This window comes from Haemaphysalis longicornis, unplaced genomic scaffold (genome assembly GCF_048455015.1).
Source record: "Haemaphysalis longicornis isolate Haplotype H1 unplaced genomic scaffold, Haemaphysalis longicornis Haplotype H1 scaffold_5, whole genome shotgun sequence".
Classification (NCBI taxonomy): domain Eukaryota; kingdom Metazoa; phylum Arthropoda; class Arachnida; order Ixodida; family Ixodidae; genus Haemaphysalis; species Haemaphysalis longicornis.
In genome coordinates this window covers 149,520,043-149,541,942 of record NW_027526385.1, presented here as the reverse complement: position 1 = coordinate 149,541,942, position 21,900 = coordinate 149,520,043, and the positions used below count along the sequence as shown (strand labels likewise).

Here is a 21,900-nt window from a genome sequence, read left to right as displayed (position 1 = left end):
AAGAGGCTGTTGGGAACAGTGAACAAGGAACAGAAATAACTTTTGAAACCGCTATGGTATTCTTATAGACTGTTTGCTTTTCCGTTCTACCAAGAGAGGGGCACAAGAGATCTAATTTGTGATAAAATCTAAACATACTTCATACGGTGTAAATCTCCCATTGAGTAAAGAGCGGTTCAGCTGCATTGTGTATATTTGTTGGTCGTAAATATGGTGAAACTTCAAAAATGAATATGCAACGAGGCGCACCGTGTGAGCAATGGTCTGCACATCCTCTGGGACCGGGATCTTCAGGTTTTCCATAAATTTCACAGCCCATGTTTGGCAGTTATTCGCAATAGGATCATAGCTCCCACAGTCAGACATTCGCTGCATGACTCGGTCAATTTGCTCGTTGCTGATTTTGAAAGTGCCCACGCATATCTGAAAGAGAAGTATTGGTGAGTTTCTCAGCTAATTTTGGTTCTGCTGGTGATCAATAAGAGCAGTTGCAAACGTATTAGCAGGTTTCGGTGCCCTTTGCTAATTAGCGACGCATAGAAAACTCTGACAACAAAAATGAGCCCGAAAAAATGAAAACGTTTGTTTAATATCAATACATGGATTCCGCATAATATTCCTATGTCGGTTATTGTTTATTCGGAGTTTCGTGTTTTCCAATGATTGTGCACACTGAACGTTGGTTCTTGATGAGTGCCGCATTGCATGAGGCCTCCCTATCTCGTGTACACAGACAACATCGCTGATACCGAACAGCTAAAATGTAGACGTTTCAGTCTTCTTTGTCGAAAATATTTACTTTTGGTAAATCATGCCATCAGCTTTAGCAGTATTGAAGCGCAGTTTGAGTGATAGAATGTTCCTGGGGTCAAATATTCTCCGCCATGGCCAGACACTAAAACTGCCAATACTCATCGAATTGGTATGCACAATTGTTATAAAAATGAGAAAAGCTTAAAAGGGCGGCAAAATCTTTCTTTGCCTTTCAGACATGACGTCACGATTCTCGGCAAACCCTTCTCCCCTATCATCTCATTTCTCTTAGACATGCGACAAGGTTGTCGAGTTTTGTTGTTCGGGTGGAGATGTAATATTGATGTGGCACCTTTTCAATTGTTGTCAGACAAGGTGACACTGTTTAAGTAAGATAAAATTACTAGTCAATATATCTTTGCTATCAGGGTAGACATTTTTTTTGCAGAAATCATATCTCTTTTTTTGCGGTATTTAAAGTTTCCTCTATTTTTTGTTTCGTTCACGTGCTTGTAATGTATAATAGGTATCTAAATTTTATTGTGTGTTACGTTTCTTCGGATACTCACGTTGCAGAAAACTTTTATTATTCAAAATATAACCATGCAAATACGCATACATGGGTTTGTCTGATTTAAATGCAAGTTAGAGCTTGAGAATGACTTGGCTAATAAACGGGCATAACAAAAACACGAAGCACAGGGTACCTTTTAGTTGTTTTGGGTTCCGCTCTAGGTTACGCAGCAAAGCCTGTATTACAGCGTGTTATTAGTACTTTTTTATTTGTACTGATAGGTATTATAGTGTGTATATTACAATGCTTGCAAAAACACTAGGATAAAAGGGGTGGATAGGTTAGTTGGTGCATTTAGGCTTTGTTCGCGCATGGAAGCATTCGTTTTTCTTTCTTTGTGTGCATGTGTACTTTTAGCGCTGTATTTTCTGAGACCCAGGCGCTACCATTTCCCTGAGCAGTTTTCCGTCCTATTCCTTTTTATCAAAGAAGCTTCACGTATCATAATATTTTGTATAATTTGCAATTCTCCCTTTTACTGGAAAAGCAAAATAATTCGAAATTATTACGCCTTAGATCTATTCAACAAAAAAATTGGTTTATCACAGTATTTGAAACGGCGATCGTGTGGCAAGGCAAAACGGTACGTCCCGTTTGCTTCATGCTATTGCAAGTTGGCTCGACTAGGGCAGTTTAACGAGACATACCGTCACAAGATCCCTGTTGTCATGCTGCACCTCAACATCGACCTTTCTTAGATGGATCACGCTCATGAAATGGAGATTTTATTCTGCTTAACAATTCCATTTTTTTAATCCTTCGTTCGAGGTTACTAAAAATCTCAGGACCCATTGCGTTATTGTAATCGGCCTATAAACGTCTAACTGCTGCACCTGTTTCATCTCCTAGTTTCTGAGAAATTTTAAAATGCTGCATGTCGTCTTGACGGTAACTCAAAAAAAGAGAAGAATTGAACGAATGGCTGAAAATGCGCCGGTCAAGTTTTATGCTGTACGCGAAGAATGCTAATTACTGCGCGTATAACGTTTTTCCCCCAAGCATATCACGAAGTCTGGATTCAAGAGGGCACTCATTTTCGTATTTTTAATGTGTACATTAGGCATGTAGCAAATTTAATGTATCTAAGTTTCAAGTGTGTCACTTGTTTTCTCATCTGACTGGTGCAAAGCTCAATCCCTCCAAATCTATTTACGCTTACTAGTGACACGCAGATGTCTGCCAAACTGTGCACCAGTTCACCAGTTCACCAGTTCACCAGTTCTCCTCAGTTCACCAGCGCAATCCTCAGTTGTTTTGGGGATCTCAAAAACGTATGTTAATTTTTTTATATCAGAAAAAAGGGCTATATTGCGTTGCAGCGCATTCGGTGAGATTTCAAAGCCACAGCTGAAACTTTTGATAAAGGTGTTTTAATAATTTGGTGTCACGTAGGAAAACCTTTAGCCGCAAACAAACTGCAGTGGCGGCTGCGAAAAATGTGGGCGTGTTCCCGACTTATGCAACACATGTATGAAGAAGAAAGCAAAATATCAGGATGGGCAAGCCCGAAGTGCCACATAGGGCACGCAAAGCAACCAAATACTTGTGAAGCGCCGTCGATTTCGTTGCAATTGCCTGAAACCCATCACTTAACATGTTGCACAATGAATTTGGTCAAGGCTTAAAAAAGAGCGCCATGGGGAACCTGTAGGTGAAGTTGGTTCACTCGGATAAACGTTTCAAAGAGTGACACGGTGGGCTAAGAGGTGTTTCAAAATAAATTGCTTGAAACAAGTTGAAATTGAAATGTATACGAAACAATTCCGCCGTATATGCTTTCTTCCTGCATATAGCTTTTAAAGGGAGTTGTGCCGCCCCAATGTCACACTTGCATTCACTAATTTAACATAATTGATAAAGTTTGGTATGTCGTAAATTGTTCAATATTGAACAATTTGGTTACATCAGTGGACACCAGTACGACAGCACTGCACCAAGAACTGCGCTGGCGTATGCGACAAGCACGACAAATGTTTCCGAACGATAATTTGTCGCTGCTGGATCTTTTCATTGCACCTTTGTCACTACATTGCCATTAGGCAATAGCACGCAGTACAATACATTACTGCGGCGCAAGGAGCAACGTCAGCGTCCACGGGGCGATGAGATGGACCTACCAGTCAACTGATCACATTAGTCCCCAATTCTTCGTACTCGCGGCTGCATCGCTTTACCGACTTCGTGACCTGTGCCTTCAACCCGGTGAAAAGGGCTACGCCCGATCTCAAAAGAGGTGGAGAGAAAGTACTTGCTAAGTATCTTGCAGCAACTCATGTCCACTATCTTTCCAATGGCATGCAATAATAGAGAAGGCGAGAAATGTTCAGCGGTTTCGCTCGATTTTTATCCTATAGATGAACGTATTGTCTGTCAGTTTCTTGATAACTTGGTACAGTTAGAGGGACCTTACCTCATCTTTCCGAAGAGGCTTTGGGCTTATGCGTCTTTTGTACCCTTGTAAAACACCTTCTTCTTCTCCAGCGTCGCATCTATATGAAGGTCCACTGCTCATTATAAGGTCCACCGACCAATGCATCAAGCAGCGTGCAGAGATTGACGAGGCGACAAAGACCAGGCAGCTTTGGCGGATTCGGAAAAATCCCAAACGTACTTCGCAATCTTGGCACATGCTCAGGTCGTCGGCTTCGGTCTCAGTGCTGGCAAATGACAAATCAATATCCGCTGCTGCCTGCAAAAAGAAAATAATTTTGCGCTGTCTGCTTGCAAACAAAGGAAAACCGAGACTATTACTGATTTGTGATCCACATTCTGCGCACATATGGTCCATGCATTATGTACACGTTAAAATTCTGGCGGGCGCAGCTCACGGCTATACACAATGAAGACGTGTGGATGCGGAATTGAGTGTGCATGGATGGAAATACTGGGTGAAACGCGATGTAGTGCGATTTCAACAACCAACTTATCTACCTTTCTGGGAGAAAAAACACTGCTTCCTAGGTGTCGCAGATGACGCGTACCTCCGTCAGTAATGACTTCGTTAAGCGCAGTGTAGGGTTGGCGGCCAAGCAAGGTAGCAGTATAGGTAAATTTAAAAGCCAGTAAAATAAACTAATACAGTCGCCCACATATATAAACAAAAAAGTTGCAAAATGGCAATATTGGTAGGCCTAGACTCTTTTTACACAGTCAAGATATTGCAAGGCTTCGGGTAAACTGAGGGCCTATTTTTACAAAAGAAGCTGATGTGCACGGCAGAAACTTTTCGGAGCTGTGGAAAGGGCTAGTTGATGAAGGTGCCATTCCAAGCTCGTGTGCTCTTTCTTCAAGTTGGTGATATTGTTTGTGAATGTACTTTTTAGTTTGGAACGACGTCTTCTGATCGCTCTGCTGTAAGGTACAGGCGCTATAATAAACATCCCGACATTTCCCTGCAGTAAAGATGAAAAATACATGTGAGGCTCCGTGAGAAATGCTTTAAATGTCCAATATGTTGAAGGGGATTGCGGAGACGAAATGCAAATTTTTAACTGATTCGGGCGTTACTGAAGCACAAGGCATTGTAAATAAGACTTTAAATCTTATCTTGTGCTCACAAAACAAGTCGTCTTAGCTGTATAAAAAGGTGGTTTAATTTTCTGTAGAAGCTCACACAAAATGTTCTCCAGCTTTTTAACACATCACTTACGGGGCTCAGCCTCACTGAGCACGATAGCGGCGGCATATGTAGTTATCATGCATAAAAACACAATGGAAGCTCTTGACTGTATCTAGAGATATGTTTGTTGTGGATACTACTGTGAACTTGCATACACTCCTAAATATATTGCGCAAGAGATACTAACACGTGTTGCAGCGCAAGGAGATTGGTATCTTAGTAGGACTTGATTGATGGCTAGTTAGTTCATGACGTACGAAGGAATAGGTTTCCCCAAAACACGAAGATGTACGAAGGAACAAGTTTGCGCAAAGGGCGATGACGAGGATTAGACAACACGAGCGCAACTTTGAAGTTTATTTTGCATGAAATAACAACACACATATGTACCCCCCACCCGTTTCACCCCTAATCCTATCAACAGCCGCGCCTTATAATTCGGCCTAAGAAGAATCACATGTCAAATACAACAAAGAAAGCAATTCGATAAAACAGGGTAACCAAACATTGCGCACTAGATAAGAGATCCAGCTTAGACACTATACACGTCCTCCAAAATCAACACGTGTCGCACTTCAAATCGAAGATAAAAAAATAAAATCAGAGCCAAAAGGGAATAAAAACCCTGAGAATCAAAGATAGCATTGGTGGGGGAATAGACGTGATGAAACACAAAGATTGCGTTTTCAAGACCTAACAGAACCTAAAGCAGGTCAAATTTGATATACTCACAGCTTTTAAAATCAAACATGTACATCCTAAACCCAGAAATGAAAGAATAAAAGCATAACATGAGAGCCAAAAGGCATAAAACCACTAAAAATAGAATGATAACTTGGGTGGGTGAATGGAAGTGGTAACCAACACCGAGGGTGCGTTTCCAGCATTTACCGGAGGCCTAAAAGTGCCCAAAAAATCGAAGTTGTTTTAAACATGACCTTCTAAGGTTAACTGTGGGGGTAGGATGGTTACCAGCGGCGTGCGGACGCAATCATCTCCATAGTTTTTAATTCTGCAGCCTTCAATAATTTCCCTCTTCGTTTGATCTTTAGCTGGTGTAGGAATTTAGTATCTTAAAGCTTTGGAATGCAGCCTCAGATTATACAATGCCTAGCGATATTGCCACCACACCCCCCCACCCACGATTTTTTTTTTCAGAATGATTGTGCTCCTTCGCCCTACCATTAAAAAAGCGGCAAGCTTGCCGGATGTATACCTTTTTGCAGGTAACAGAAATTTATATATAGACTACGTTTGAAATGCACTTTGTGTAACGTTTCTTGTGTCTTTTTTCGCACTCTTTTTTAGTTTATACATTAGCGGGCACAGTTTTCCTTGCATGGAGCTGAAAAAACCATTTTAACATTGAACAGGCTGGCTACTTTTTTAGTGTTGTTCGACACTATGTGGATGTAAGGCATGACGTGCGGTTTATTACCTTCCTTGTTACCTGTTACCTTACTGCAGTTCATTTTTGTTAGATTATCGCTTGATGTTTTGCAAAAGTGATTTGCATACCCTAGTGATGAAGAATGAAGGGTAATCTGATAACTGAAGGTGTGACACTTGAGCTTTGAAGCTTTGAGACTGCTTAAGCTGGCATGAATTAGATATAGCAGAGTGATTCATAACGATGCCCCTTTTGACGAACATTGAATGTGCACTATCGAATCGCAAAAGTCTTTCTTTGATCTTGGCTCATGTTGCCAGCAGATGTGACTACTTGTGTGGCTGAGGTTTAAATCTAAACATTGTAGATGGTTGTGCTGCGGAATTTCGTGGGTAACATTAAGTCCGTCAGAGGAAGAAATAGAATGCTGAACAATTTCGCTGGCCCGGTATTGAAGGTCTGTTTCAGCAGTTGAGTTGTGACAAACACAAGATAGTCATTGCATATCTTAGTACCTTGAAAACCTGGGAATCTTTAGGTTGCTTAATAACTGACGCTGAGGAGACATCAAAAGGACAGGAGCGATTGATGACCCTGTGCACACGCCTGATGTTTGAACATAAAAGGATCCTGATGCACAACTGTAGACTGCTGGTAAAACTAAAGAAGCTCGATAAACGGTTTGTTATTGATTCCAGTCTGGTTTTAAAAGTTATCTTCGCCACGTTCTTCAATGAGTTCTCGAACAGCTTTAAAGATGCCGTTATGCGGTAAATTGTACTAAATGACTTCAATACCAATCGAAAAGGCTGCAGCGGATTCCGGAATGTTTTGGTTTATGACTTTTGCTATCTTGTTAGAACTTAGAACCAGGAAGGGTCAGCTGGCTTTAGCTTCAGAAACTGTGCAAACGAACTGTAGAAAGCGCCACACTACATGCTGCCAGCTTCCTTGCTCAGTTACGATGGCCTGTAAGGGCAATATTGTTTATCAGTTTTCGCCTTAAAAATAATGCTAAAACTCCTAGCTCAGAATTTTCGCAGCTTTTCGTACCATATCCAAGTGAACAGCTTTCATAAATTTAACAACCGCCAGTTCTTGCTTTTTGTCGGTTAAAACTGACCTGTTTAAAATTCTTCTGTACGACGGTTAACAGGGCATCTGTAGGCACTAGTTGGTGTTGCATAGCCTTAGTGGAGAGCACTTGAACTTTGACTAGTAAACAAGAACGAGAAAGACTAGAAAACAGGACGAAGCGCTTCGCCCTGTTTTGTAGTCTTTCTCGTCCTTGTTCTACTAGTCAAAGTTTAAGCGCTTTCCACTCCCTGTGTACTCCTGCTAGGGACTTTTTATTACAGCCCCTCCTGTAGAACGACAAACCACCTCGTTTTTTCGGCCTACAGCACCTTAAGGGTTGCCTCTTTCAGATGCGCTACTATTTTCCACAATGGAAATGTGTACAAGTTCGATCTCTTAGTGTGTGCTGCAGGCAATTGACGCCGTCGCCAATAGCACGTTCTCGTCCCGTGTCACTGGCCTTCTTTACCACTCTTCGCACCGTAGGTAGAGCGGGGCCCGTGTGGTACACGGCTCGAAGGCAAACTTGGGTCCTTCCTCTAACACCCCTTGGACACGCCCAGAGACGGATGCTCCTCTGTGGAAAGTTACTGAGCAGGGCCTCTTTCCTGTCAGTTTTCTTTCCTTCAGTTGTGCCTGGCGCTTAATCTGTTACTGATCAGGCCGTCGTTGCACGTCTCGGTCTTTGTAGATGGGTCATCCTCGTCTGCAGCCACAGGAAGTCTGTCGTTTGATCTGCTGTCTTTTTGAAGCTGCCGAAATGGAGTCCTGCAGTATAGCCGTTTTCAAAGGCCAGCACCTTGAGTCAGTCTACGTACAGCCGAGTCTGTCACCGGGATTGGGAATTCAGGACTCTGTTGATTATTTTTGTGTGCCCACAGGATAGCGGAACAAACCCGAAGAGGTCGTGAACTTCCGTTGGGATGATTTTCACTAGTGCTTTCTATCTTCTTTTTCTCTTTTGAGCAAACGTATTCCTTCGTACGAGACTGGTAAACCTACATGCACTGGGGTCCGTCAGATATTGTCGCTTCTTGTTGGGCCCCGACCGAAAGATTGATTTGCAAGTAATATTTCTTTACCGCACTCTGCGTGGCCACAAACTTTTACCAGTATTTTGTGGTAGAACAAGGGGCAAGGGTTAACAAAATACCTTCTGTTTGCCGCGATAAGTTTCATTCACGGCGCCACAGGATATCCCTCTGCCTTACATAATGTTGCGGAAGTTGCAGAAGAATGTGCTAGGATTCATTACTTTAGTGAACGTCATGACTTGCGCTTGTTTATGCAGAAACATAGTCGGCCGTTGTCGTTCTTCACTTAACACATTATTTTCCCCAACCGTGATGTGACTTGTTACTTGCCGTGAGAAAGTTCTCAGCTTAAACTTTGTAGGTTCTTCCACAGGGCAAATGCGTGTGTGTTTTAACGGTTGGTTTCTGCGCACACTTAGAACAAAATGCATTTACATTTGATTTTTACATGACTGAATGTTCGTATGGGCAAAGCAACAAGCACACAACTTACTGATTTGGTTGGGCTTCAACAAAATGTAGAGTGAAGATAAGTATAAGTTTTCTAAGCGCCTACTACTTTATTTACGTTGTTTCTGTCTAGCACGAACGAGGAAGTGAGGACCCAAGTATATTGATGGTGACAGTAACAGGTCGACTGGAATACCGCACAAGCCAGCAATGCTTTAAGCAAATTTTATCCTCATTTTTAATGTCGTCATTTTTAACGCGACATTTTTAATGTCGCGCTTCCTATGCCTTACTTATGGCTACGTTGCACCATGGCGCACTCCAGGAAATACAATTTTCTCTGACAATGATGTTGACCGTGGGTCAACTAATAGATATTTGAATTAGGAAGCGTTGTCTGGGAGAAAGCCAGTGAGTTGAAAGTCCAAGTCAAAGTCAAAAAGCCACATTTTTTCGCTCAAAACACACTCCACGAAAGCAGACTTACACAACGCGATTCCACAGAAGGTAAGTATAGCGTCTCACGAAAGAAAAATGCTTTCCGTGGTCGTAATCGAACGTGCGTTCCTCGCGTTACAAAGACGACGTCTATTTGATTTTGTCATTATGACCCGGTCGAAGAGCTTTCAATTTTGGACTTCGACAAACTTTGCAGGTAAGAAGCTTCAAGTTTTACCCATCTTGGACTTTTACAAACTTTGCAGGTAAGAAGCTTCAAGTTTTACCCATCTTAGACTTTGACAAACTTTGCAGGTAAGAAGCTTCAAGTTTTACCCATCTTGGACTTTGACAAACATTGCAGGTAAGAAGCTTCAAGTTTTACCCATGTTGGACTTTGACAAACTTTGCAGGTAAGAAGCTTCAAGTTTTACCCATCTTGGACTTTGACAAACATTGCAGGTAAGAAGCTTCACGTAATACCCATTTCTCTTTTACGAAAGATGCTGTGATTTATGAGATATTTTGACATTTTTGAACCTTTTTAAAACAAGGTAAGCCACAGGAATTATTAAAAGGTTTATCCGTGCGAGTTAATGCAAAATATGATCTGACGCGACAAGGTTCAAGCCGAACAGGGCGGCAGGGATTATTGGGTGTGCTTCACTTTGACAATATCGTTGTAGATTTTTTATGCCCAGCTAATCAAAAAGCAGGCAGGATTGGAATAATACAAGTATTCAGGGCACCACATTTGAAGAGATAAAAAGCAGGCGTTAGGTTAACATACTGCGTACCTTTTTTGAACACTGAAAGGCTTTTTCCACCATGGACACGATGGAGTTGAAGGCTACTCTTTCACCCCGCAACCAGAACACCGCTTTCATCTGGAATTGAGCGTTTAGAGTAGCTGAAATTATTTGTTTTATTAGCGTACATAGTTAGTAATGCTGCTGCAGGAACTTAAACACAGCATTATTTTCTGGCGCTCATGGCTTCAATCGGGAATGGATCATTTAGACTGGTGGGAATGAGCTATTTTGTTAGCATACAGAGTTAGTAATGGTAGCTGTAGAAACTTGCGCACAGCCTCGTTTTCTACTGTGCAATCACTAAGTATACAAAAAAATCAGCCATTAAAAAAAGTCATGCATGTCGCAGCTCCTGTGTGTGGCAGGTGCTCTGATATTTGGAGGCTACGGAGTAGGGTTGTTTAAAATTGTTCGTAGTTTCTCAATTACAATAAATGGCTCCTCCTCGAATGTGAAGCCGAGTAACTACATCGATTACCTTGGAAGCAAACGTTGCCGCTGTGTTGCGCCGAATCGCTTGTATTGTTTTCTTCCTTTTTTGGAGGAGGTAACTTGGTATAAGCACTTTCCAAATGAAAATCTGTCTGTCCCTCTGTGCGCGTGTGGGTTTAACCGGATGTGCATTGAGGCAATGCGGACATGTAAGTTACTCGCATCGTATTAACCACCTCTTTTTGTTGATCAATGGGTGTTTTTAGTGTGAAGGCGTGTAATGTTGGGAAAAAGTGTTCGTTTGCGGTGTGCGAACACTCGCTGCATGCGCTGGTGTATTTAGCCCTTGCATAGCCCTCTCTGTCGTGACTGTGAGCGTATCCTTCTCTGTGGGTAAACAATCTCTGTGCAGGATGAACTTTCAGGTATAGTGAAGTGTTCCTGCTCGCTTAAGGACCCCCCCCCGCTCCCCCCCACCTGAGTTTCCTGCTCGAGATTTTATCTTGGCGGTACAGTTTGTGATTTCCGAAACGAAGTATCGAATTCTGAGCTAGAAAGTAGCACTTGAACACGCACAATGTTGCCGGCAGGCATGTCGAGAAATTACAGCGGTACTACGTTCGGCTCATGAAGTGTCTGAACTGTGAGGGGCTCAATCGTTGGCGTCGGTGAAGCTATTAAAACGTGGGATATAACTCCCCATCCACCCGGTCGTTTAACGTTGGCGTTTTAACTAGTAATTTGCGACGAAGCAGGCAACGACTTAAGCAAAGCCATTTTTTTTGTGCCATTGACGGTACGGGGTCTCACCTTGTGCTCGGTTGCCCTTCGACGCAATGGGCAGTATTCTGCACTTTGGGAGATGCAATGCTTCTGTCATTAGGAATGTTTCTCTTAGTGCCCAAACGATCACTAAAATGAGTAACCCGGAAGCTCGAGACGTTTGGGTGTTGTAATAAAAATATATACACAAAACATAAACATAGGTACAAAGATGGTAAAGGTGGCTACTAACAGAAAATATGGCCATTTGGCAATTGAATGGGACGTCTGGCTACCACCTTCTTTTGCAGAACTAAAACGCAAAAAAACAAAACTAAATCGGTGAAACGTAGTAACGCAATTGAAAAATGCTGCATAAGCCACCACCACCCGCGAGCAACAATAACCAAAAAATACAAATGCCACAGTGAAAACGAACTAACCCCATAACAAACGTTTCTGTAGGACCCTCACATGATTTTTTGGAAAGAAAAACAAGTTACATCGCGAAGATTCAATCTATCTATTACAGAGCCCTGACGCGTTCAACTGAAAAAACGCAATAGTGCTCTCTCGGGTGACCTGTTTGCAATGCCAGCAAAGAAGCCTAACGTAGGCAAAACCACAAAGTGGGCCATCAATGCCTAGGCATTATTAGACAATTCTTAGTGATATCTACAGCTCTTGTAGTATTATTACACAGAAAAAAATGCATACTGCGCAGTGTTCCCCGCCTTCCTTACACATGTTCGTTAAACACGTTTCTTTCAAAATTCACGAAGTGGGTTTTGTTTGCACTGCTAAAACATCAAGACAAAGTACCATTTTTCGTTTGACGGAAAGGGGACCCACCAGGTTGTTCCACAGCTTCATGCGGCACGAGTAAGTAGGCTACAGTTGCTGCAATGAAAAACTACAACGCTCTTTGAATTAAACACTCTCGTTTCCCGCTGTTAGGCAGGTTTGTGCCGCTCCTATCCTTTCTGCAGTTTATCTGTCTCTTATTTTTCCGCAGTGCTACGTAGGTTAATCTAGCCGATGGATAAATGTGTACTGAAAACAAATGGCTTTAACCTGAAAAATATGCACACAGTAGAGCAGTTCGGTGTCACCTTAGGCAGTAAGTTTTATAAGTCTAAGTTTGTGTTTGCGTAAAGAGAAAAGATTAGGGATTAAAACTCAGAATTCAGTGTTTCATGTGTGTACAGTTCAATTCAAGGTGTGTTCCAGATAAAGTTTTCCTATTTTTACCCTATGGAGGAAAATAGATGACAGGATTTTGTTTCAAGAAAACCTGGTTGTGCAATATTTCAGTGCGCTTAACTCCTTCCCGATTGAGCAAGAAGCGCTCATACAGCTATTGTGAAATACGCTGTCTTTGCTTTTGTTCCTTTTTTCTGAGTTTCCACAAGAAAGTTATTGGGGAAAGCATTTCAGCGCTGTGCAATGTTGCGCGAATCTTTTGGTGCTGAAGAGGGAACGGTGTTTTACGCAGGGTACGTAACTATTTATTAGTTGCCCTCAGTTCCCAAAATGCGGCTGAGTCGCATATTTTTTCTCGTTTACATGGCGTCACGACCTGAAGATGAGTAATAAAAAGGCCTTTTTCTTTGTTTGAAGGTATTCCCCTTATCTCATGCAACGCACAAAGACCATGGCCTTGAGGTTGCTACCGACATCTTGAAGTATTTCTATGGTTAGTAGAGAGTGTAATCATACCTTAAATACATATAGTAACTGTGTAAGATTTCAATAGAAAGGAATGGTGCTTTATAATTATGCATTAAATATCTTTGTTGAATGACGTCGTGTTTTGCTGCTGTATTGTACTTTGTACTCGCATGTGGTAATCAGTTATTGGACGAAGACACAACACACAGTGTAAACAGTGGTGTAAAGTTACAATTGCAACTGCTTTGACATTAACTTACATCAGAAGCAATTGTGCAAACTTTATGTGGAACCGGAATATCCAGGTTTTGCAGCAATTTGACAACCAACGTCTGACAGTTGTTTTCCTTGGCGTGGTAAACTGAACGGCAGCTTATGGGCAGGAAAGCCTTCTTGATATCAGGGATCCCAATTCTGTGACATCCTAGACATACCTGGAATGAAAGGAATTCTCAATGAATTTATAAAAAGTGTTGCATGAGTTTTAAAAAGGATCGGACTAGTATTCTAAACACGTTTAACTCCATTGTGGATGACTGAAATCTCGTCAAAGCGATCTGAGGGGCTAGTTGGTGTGTTGGCATGATGTAATAAAAATGCGCAAGTAAGCAAGGGACAAGCGAAGGAAGACAACACACAGCGCATACCAGCAAAAAGGGTTAATTTCCGCCCTCATGTATACTCCATCCATCGGCACGTGGGAACAAATAGAAAAAAAAGACAACAAGGTAGCTATAACAGTTAAACGCATATTCGCTTTACACGCAAGCAGCCGCAGACCAGCCAATTATCATCCAGAAATGCGATTTCGATATCAATGCAATGCTAATGCACTTGTACGAGCACGTGCAATTTCCTTTGCTTCTAATATTTCCTGGGTGAGGAGGTTACGGCTTCTAGCAAGGTTTTCCGATTTCTTTAAAAATGGAAACTTCCGCAATCACTGCAATGCATGGCAAGATGCCTATAAGAATTAATGGCATTGTCCCTGTGCTGCCTAAGCCTATCGTTAATACATCGGCCGGTCTGGCTGATGTACACTTTTTTGCTCTCTCCCGGATGCACATCCTCGCCAGAAAATGATAGAGGCAAGGAAAATTGCAGGTGCGGGTGACGAGTGCATTAGCATTGCATCAGTATCTTTCTCTTTTGAAGAAATCGCATTTCTGAATGACAATTGACCGGTACGTGGCTCCTTGCGTGTAAAGTGAATATGTGTTTTGTCTGTTTTAGCTACTTTGCTGTCGTTCTTCTTTTTCTTTTTCATTTTGTTGCCACGTGCAGATGGAGGGAGTACATATGCGCGCGGAAAAAAACACAGTTTGTTAGTATGCGCTGTGTGTTTTCATCCTTCGCTTGTCCCTTCCTCACTTGCTCATTTGTATTACAGAATGATAGCTACTATATCTGTTATGCCATACTGCAGGCTTGCTGTAATTCAAAGCACGTTGAGGGAAACCAGCGTTCAGACTTTGCAGCGAGTTGTACATTCAGGTTTTCTCAAAAGAAGCGGCATCATAAAAACAGGCTGTCAGTTTATGTAGCGTGTGGATACAGGGCCATAATGAATTCCTTCATATGTAGCGTTACAGTAAAACGATGTGTTATAGCCAAGCGTGGAGCACTAGAAGTAATTCAACTAGAGCTGCTCGACTGCCTGTAGAGAAGACATCAATTTGACCCACATAGGAAAAAATATATTAGGCACGAACACTTGTGTATTTCACATGCAAACATGATAGAAAGTAACAACGGAATAAACGACGACGGACACAGAATAAAATTCACAAGACGGGCGCTAACTCATGACTGGTATTTTATTGGAAAGGAACACGAATGTATAGCCGACAAGTGAAATTTGATGGGGTAAAACCAAAAAAAAAAAACTTGAAACCTCTGATAAAACCACGTAAAGGCCGGATAACTGCTCACAAAGTTGGGTGGCATCTAAAAACCTCTTTCCTCCTCGTAAAGCGTCATAGAAGCCTTGGTTACACATTCGGTTCCCGTCTTGTTGATATGATAAGCTTCAACAACTTCTGGTGCCAGGTGGTCTTTATGTGTGAACAATATGTCGAAGTGGCTTCGATGATCGCGGAATATAGACCAGAGATCCGCCCATTCCAGAAATGTTTGGAACGGCATAATAATGAACACGCTCCGGTGAGCTTTAACAAAGTCATGTGGGCATGAGAATTGGTCAGTTTTGGAGCCCAGGTTAAAAGGCATAAAGCAGCCGGGTACCACGAGAATGCCGTTGCGGGAACCTGCCAAAGCGAAATATAACTTCACAAACGCAAACCGTACCATGAGCACAAACAAGATAAAACGAAGGAAAAAGTAGCAGTCATTCCATACGTGCACCGCCTATCCCATGGTTTCTAGAACGCAGCATGAAGATACGGGGTAAATGCAGCATTATCATCCCCACTCAGGCTTGGAGGTGTTTTTTCGTCCATACAGGGGAAGATAACAAACCGAGAAAATCATAAAGAGGCTGCAGCATCAACAACGGTCATAAGTTTGTGCCCTGTCGTACGGGTGTTGTGTACCGGTTGCCCCTCGATTGCGAAAAATTCTATATTGGACAATCAGGTAGATGTGTTAACACGCTCCTGCGGGAACATTTGAATAATCTAACAAAGTGCACCTCTTCCCTCTTATCAGCGCACTGCCGAGCACGTGGCTGCAAGCCGTGTTCTGATGAATGCGACAGTTTGTTTACACATAAAGACCAGCTGACACGAGAAGTTGTTGAAGCTTATCCTATCAACTCGAGGCGAACTCGAGGCGAGAGGCGAGCCAGCCTTCTCTGACGCTGTACGAGCAGAAAAAAATGATCTTTAGATGACACTTAACTCTGTGAGTGGTTATCAGCCCTTTACGCGGTTTTTTCAGAAGTTTCAAGCTTTGTTTGTTTTTACTGTAACCAATTGTACTTGTCAGCTATAAATTTGTGTTTCTATCCAATAAACAACTAGTTGCTAGTCAGCGCCCATCTTATGAATTTTCTTCTGTGTCCGTCGTCGTTTATTGCGCTGTTACATTCCATCATAAATACGTACCAACTCGCCCAACTTTCCATCTTGTCACATGCAAACATACACGGCTGTAGTATTCGGAAAGGAAGCGAAGAGCAGAATTTGGGGGCGCTTTTTCTGTCTTGTAATTTGCGGGCGCACGGAATGCTGCCGGCGGGAGCCGTGCACCCCCCAGAGTATCACTAAAAAACAACAAGGAGCGGCAAAATTACCGACCCTAAAATCAACACGGGCTCGCAAGGGTAGTTCCCCACCACACAAGAAACGACTATATATATATATATATATATATATATATATATATATATATATATATATATATATATATATATATATATATATATATATATACACAGAAACATACGTCGGCAGTCTACAACGCCAAAGGAGGCATAGGGGTGTTGTTAGGCTCTATTTTTTACTACGGTTAATGAAGTTAAGATTTTTTTTAAATATAAGGAAGAAGGAAAGAAACAAAAACACGCGCCCAGAGTGGGGACCGAAACCACGCCTTTCGATTAGATCTCGAATGCCTTACCAATTCGGCTATCTGGGCGACTGTGTTCTCCTTCACTTTCTGGTCTATTTATATTTAATAGAAGTGTATCTGACGCTTGAGGGTGGTAGCCAGCGCCACTCTGACTGCACGGGGAGAAGGGGACCTTCTTTTCAACCCCCGGGGCGTGACTCAAACGTCTACAGCCTGTCATGAGTGGGTAACTAGCGGGAAGCCCTCTTATGCTACCTAGGCATCAAGGCTGCCAGAACCGAGACCCTCGCTAGGCTTTCGCAGAATAATATAGTAAGGAAATGAGGGGCTCGTTGAGGAAATACAGAAACATAGGTCGGCAGTCTACAACGCCAAAGGAGGCATAGGGGTGTTGTTAGGCTCTATTTTTTACTACGGTTAATGAAGTTAAGATTTTTTTTAAATATAAGGAAGAAAGAAGGAAAGAAAAACACGCGCCCAGAGTGGGGACCGAACCCACGCCTTTCGATTAGATCTCGAATGCCTTACCAATTCGGCTATCTGGGCGACTGTGTTCTCCTTCACTTTCTGGGCTATTTATATTTACTAGAAGTGTATCTGACGCTTGAGGGTGGTAGCCAGCGCCACTCTGACTACACGGGGAGAAGGGGACCTTCTTTTCAACCCCAGGGGCGTGACTCAAACGTCTACAGCCTGTCATGAGTGGGTAACTGGCGGGAAGCCCTCTTATGCTACCTAGGCATCAAGGCTGCCAGAACCGAGACCCTCGCTAGGCTTTCGCAGAATAATATAGTAAGGACATGAGGGGATCGTTGAGGAAATACAGAAACATAGGTCGGCAGTCTACAACGCCAAAGGAGGCATAGGGGTGTTGTTAGGCTCTATTTTTTTACTACGGTTAATGAAGTTAAGATTTGTTTTTAAATATAAGGAAGAAAGAAAAAAAATATTATCTTCATTAACCGTAGTAAAAAATAGAGCCTAACAACTCCCCTATGCCTCCTTTGGCGTTGTAGACTGCCGACCTATGTTTCTGTATCGAAAGCCTAGCGAGGGTCTCGGTTCTGGCAGCCTTGATGCCTAGGTAGCATAAGAGGGCTTCCGCCAGTTACCCACTCATGACAGGGTGTAGACGTTTGAGTCACGCCCCGGGTGTTGAAAAGAATGTCCCCTTTTCCCCGTGTAGTCAGAGTGGCGCTGGCTACCACCCTCACGCGTCAGATACACTTCTAGTAAATATAAATAGCCCAGAAAGTGAAGGAGAACACAGTCGCCCAGATAGCCGAATTGGTAAGGCATTCGAGATCTAATCGAAAGGCGTGGGTTCGGTCCCCACTCTGGGCGGGTGTTTTTCTTTCTTTCTTTCTTCGTTATATTTAAAAAAAAATCTTAACTTCATTAACCGTAGTAAAAAATAGAGCCTAACAACACCCCTATGCATCCTTTGGCGTTGTAGACTGCCGACTTATGTTTCTGTATTTCCTCAACGAGCCCCTCATTTCCTTACTATATTATTCTGCAAAAGCCTAGCGAGGGTCTCGGTTCTGGCAGCCTTGATGCCTAGGTAGCATAAGAGGGCTTCCCGCCAGTTACCCACTCATGACAGGCTGTAGACGTTTGAGTCATGGCCCGGGGGTTGAAAAGAAGGTCCCCTTCTCCCCGTGTAGTCAGAGTGGCGCTGGCTACCACCCTCAAGCGTTAGATACACTTCTAGTAAATATAAATAGCCCCGAAAGTGAAGCAGAACACAGTCGCCCAGATAGCCGAATTGGTAAGACATTCGAGATCTAATCGAAAGGCGTGGGTTCGGTCCCCACTCTGGGCGCGTTTTTCTTTCTTTCTTTCTTCCTTATATATAAAAAAAATCTTAACTTCATTAACCGTAGTAAAAAATAGAGCCTAACAACACCCCTATGCCTCCTTTGGCGTTGTGCACTGCCGACCTATGTTTCTGTATTTCCTCAACGAGCCCCTCATTTCCTTACTATATATATATATATATATATATATATATATATATATATATATATATATATATATATATATATATATGTGTGTGTGTGTGTGTGTGTGGGCGTATGTGTGTGTGTGTGTGTGTGTGTGCTTTTAATCATGGTGTTTTTGCAGTTGTCCTCAACTTCGCTGCAATTAATGACCACGTATGATACCTGTAGTGACGTTGATGTGCCCGCCTTTGCACCCATCAGCATTTAGGTGTGTCCGTACTAACTTGATTGTCCGTAACAACATAACTAAATCGAAACAATGAGTGGAAGACGAGTATTTTGTGCGCTAAGACACGCGAACACAAGTAGTAAATGCATACAAATTTACAAATTTACCCATGACAAATTTTATGTATATATATATATATATATATATGCTCACACACACATAGCAATATTGAGTCTAATTGAGAAATTACAATCGTATTTATTTATTTATTTTGCGGGCTGGCCAGTGGATTGTTTGCGTCGCTGCATCACTACTTTACTATGCTAATATACTTACAATACTCGCGCTCATGTTTTTCCGCAAATTTCTGAAGAAATTTTTCCAGGTATACTCGGCCAACCCTTAATAGCTGCTTCTGAAATCTGCTGCCACGCGCGCGTAGCGACTCGTTATATAGATTTTTTATCAAGCCTTATAAATAAAATATATACAATCTGACTGATAGTGCTTGCGTGAGAACCTCCCATTGTTTTGTCCCATTGTTTCGTCCTATATGTCGCTCCTCAAATTGCCAGAAGAAAGATTCCGCGTTACCTCAAGTTTTAAGTCTTTCCATTACCCAAGTGGTTTCGCTCTATAAGTGGTATTATTACTCCTTCATTATATATCGTGGTCATATGCAAAAATCTGGGTTATATGGTGATTTCAATTATTTGGTAGAAGATATGCAATTTTTTTTCCTGTTTTAATTTGCGTCGCCTCAGTGATATTATTTTACGCATGTCCGGATCTTGACGCGCAAGCTGCACACGATAGTTCCACCGAAATGTCACCAGAGACGAGAGCGTGAATTTTGCCCCGCAATGTGTGTGTGGCAGAAAAAAAAATTTTGCTACGTTTAAAGATGGGTAGGAATTGAGCCCCACTTACCTCTCGATCAGGTGGATACCACTCCTTCAACGTCATTAAACGACCATAGATCATGTTCCCTTCCACTACAGCCTCACATTGGAGTGGGGGGCCTTGTGCAAACTTGAAGTACACGGACCAGCGCATTAGCATGCGGAGGACAGATTGCGGGCTGCACCTCCATGACACGCTAGTTGCAAACCGCACGCCTAGCCGTTCAAAACCCAAAATGACATCGCATGCTGGACGATCTTCTTGGTTCATCACGCTGCTGTTCAGTGAATCCATTTCTACAATGTTCTGAAAACGAGGAAATAAAGGAAGAACAAAAGACAATGAAGCTCAACCTTTCGCTTCTGTGCATGTACACTCGTGTGGAAGGTGGTAACGAAGAGCAGCTAAGACGGTCTCTCTCTCTCTCTCTCTCTCTATCTATCTATCTATCTATTATATATATATATGGCAATATCTATCTATATATTAATATATATTGCCACGGGACACATCAATGGCCGATTCCCCATACTGCCATACTGCCATGACTGAAGACAGACGACGATGCGGACGACGAAGTGGCTGGGTGAGCGTGCGCTATCTCATGGCCGCCATGTAAATTTTGTAAATAAATCGTTGCTCACTCTTACCCGCCGCAGTAGCCCAGTGGCTACAGCGTTGCGCTGCTGAGTACTAGGTCCCGGGTTCAATTCCCGGCCGTGGCGGCCGCTTTTCTGGTGGTGGCGAAAAGCAAAAACACCCGCCTGTACGAGATTTAGGCGCAGGGTAAAGATCCCCAGGTGGTCAAAATGAATCCGGAGCCCTCCCCAAAGGCGTGCCTCATCGCTTGCGTTGCGTCGGCGCGTGGAGCCCTACAATCAATCAATCAATCAATCAATCAATCAATCAATCAATCAATCAATCAATTAATCAATAAATCAATCAATCATTGCTTATTCTTTGCCATGGTTCGATTCATCTGTCGTGCTGCCAAGTTACAGTATATACATATACATATATATATATATATATATATATATATATATATATATATATATATATATATATATATATATGTATGTATCAGAGTCTTTTCGGTGCATGTCTTGTATTGGTCCTCGGGAAGTCTCCGCTATTCCGCGGTCTGGGTATGCTTGTAATATTACGCTGCAATGAACCAGAATAAAGTCTAGGTTGGTTCCTTCCATGCCAAACGTTCCAGAGAATGCGCTCGACCATCTCCGAATACACTAAAAATTCACGGTTGATCTGTTCACTAAGCTATATATTTTTTGAAGAATTTTCGCATGGACTCTTTTTCTCACAGCAAATTGATTATCATGGGTGTGAGAAAACCCTAGATTGCAAGAAAATTCAGGAATGATAGTGTACAGAGCGCTGTAAGAAAAATTCATTTGGTAGAAAAAAAACGACGTTTTTGCTACAACAGATTGACTGCTGGTGGGGTGTCCTAAATGTGCTTGCGTGGAAGGAATGGTACGTTTGTTTGCATATTTATATATTTTTTACGGTTGTTACATCTTTGTCGGAGAATATGCACCTGGATGTTTGGTGTATATTGTTTACGGCAAGTGCGGAAGAAAAATATGGGCGTCCGGAAGCGAGCTGTTTCAAAGCGCTTATCAAATTAACGTCGAAAAATTTGGAAAATTGCTCACGTTCAGGCGCTGATCGCAATATCGGTGTTCTATGTAAAAATAGAGACTTGCTCTCGTTCAAAACAATGTACAAAAGGAAAATCTCTCTGTAATGTTATTCCTTTTGTTTTACCTTTTGTACCTTTTGTTTTAGGCGAGAAAATATATTTTCTGAGTGGCACCCAAGTCATCAGACAGCGGCCAGTAAGTCCTCTTCACTGCGTCAACAGTGCCCCGTGGCAGGCTAGGGGTGCGCGCCGACGCATTAAGAAAAACGACATGTTTCGCTTCGTTCAAGCAATGTTGTCTGCTTGGTAAAAGTGATCCTCCATTTATCTTGTGGCTTTCGCGGTGCCACACACGAAGTGAATCAGTAAAACCGGGAGCGAGAAAGACTGAAAGACGATGCCACAGTGAGGATAGGGCATGGTGCGTTGTGGCGGGGAGAAACAGGTTTAGCCCCTCGATCGCAGTTCTTGTCTGCAGGCACAAAAAAGTAATGTTATGTTTTGCCGAGTTATCGAAAAAAAGTTATCACACGCAATAAGAGCTCAAGCTGCACCACTTCAATAGCAGACAGCAAGCAACATACTTGAGGGCTGAAAAGTAGCTTGAATTTTG

At 42.4% G+C, this 21,900-nt stretch overlaps 1 protein-coding gene across 4 annotated transcripts in view; it reads right to left on the bottom strand.

Moving 5' to 3' along the window:
- The window catches only part of LOC144139444 (uncharacterized), a 46,214-nt gene that overhangs the window by 4,362 nt on the left and 19,952 nt on the right, over positions 1 to 21,900 (bottom strand). For 2 of the 4 annotated variants that reach the window (XM_077671772.1, XM_077671773.1), the window contains exons 2-6: positions 19,649 to 19,927; positions 13,273 to 13,446; positions 10,133 to 10,222; positions 3,738 to 4,016; positions 250 to 423 (exon numbers count right to left, since the gene is read on the bottom strand). In XM_077671772.1, the coding sequence (XP_077527898.1) occupies positions 250 to 423; positions 3,738 to 4,016; positions 10,133 to 10,222; positions 13,273 to 13,446; positions 19,649 to 19,915 (984 nt within the window). In that variant the 5' untranslated portion in view covers positions 19,916 to 19,927. Of the gene's footprint in view, positions 1 to 249; positions 424 to 3,737; positions 4,017 to 10,132; positions 10,223 to 13,272; positions 13,447 to 16,077; positions 16,228 to 19,648; positions 19,928 to 21,900 lie in introns of those variants that run through there. The other 2 variants (XM_077671776.1, XM_077671774.1) reach the window with 2 other exon arrangements.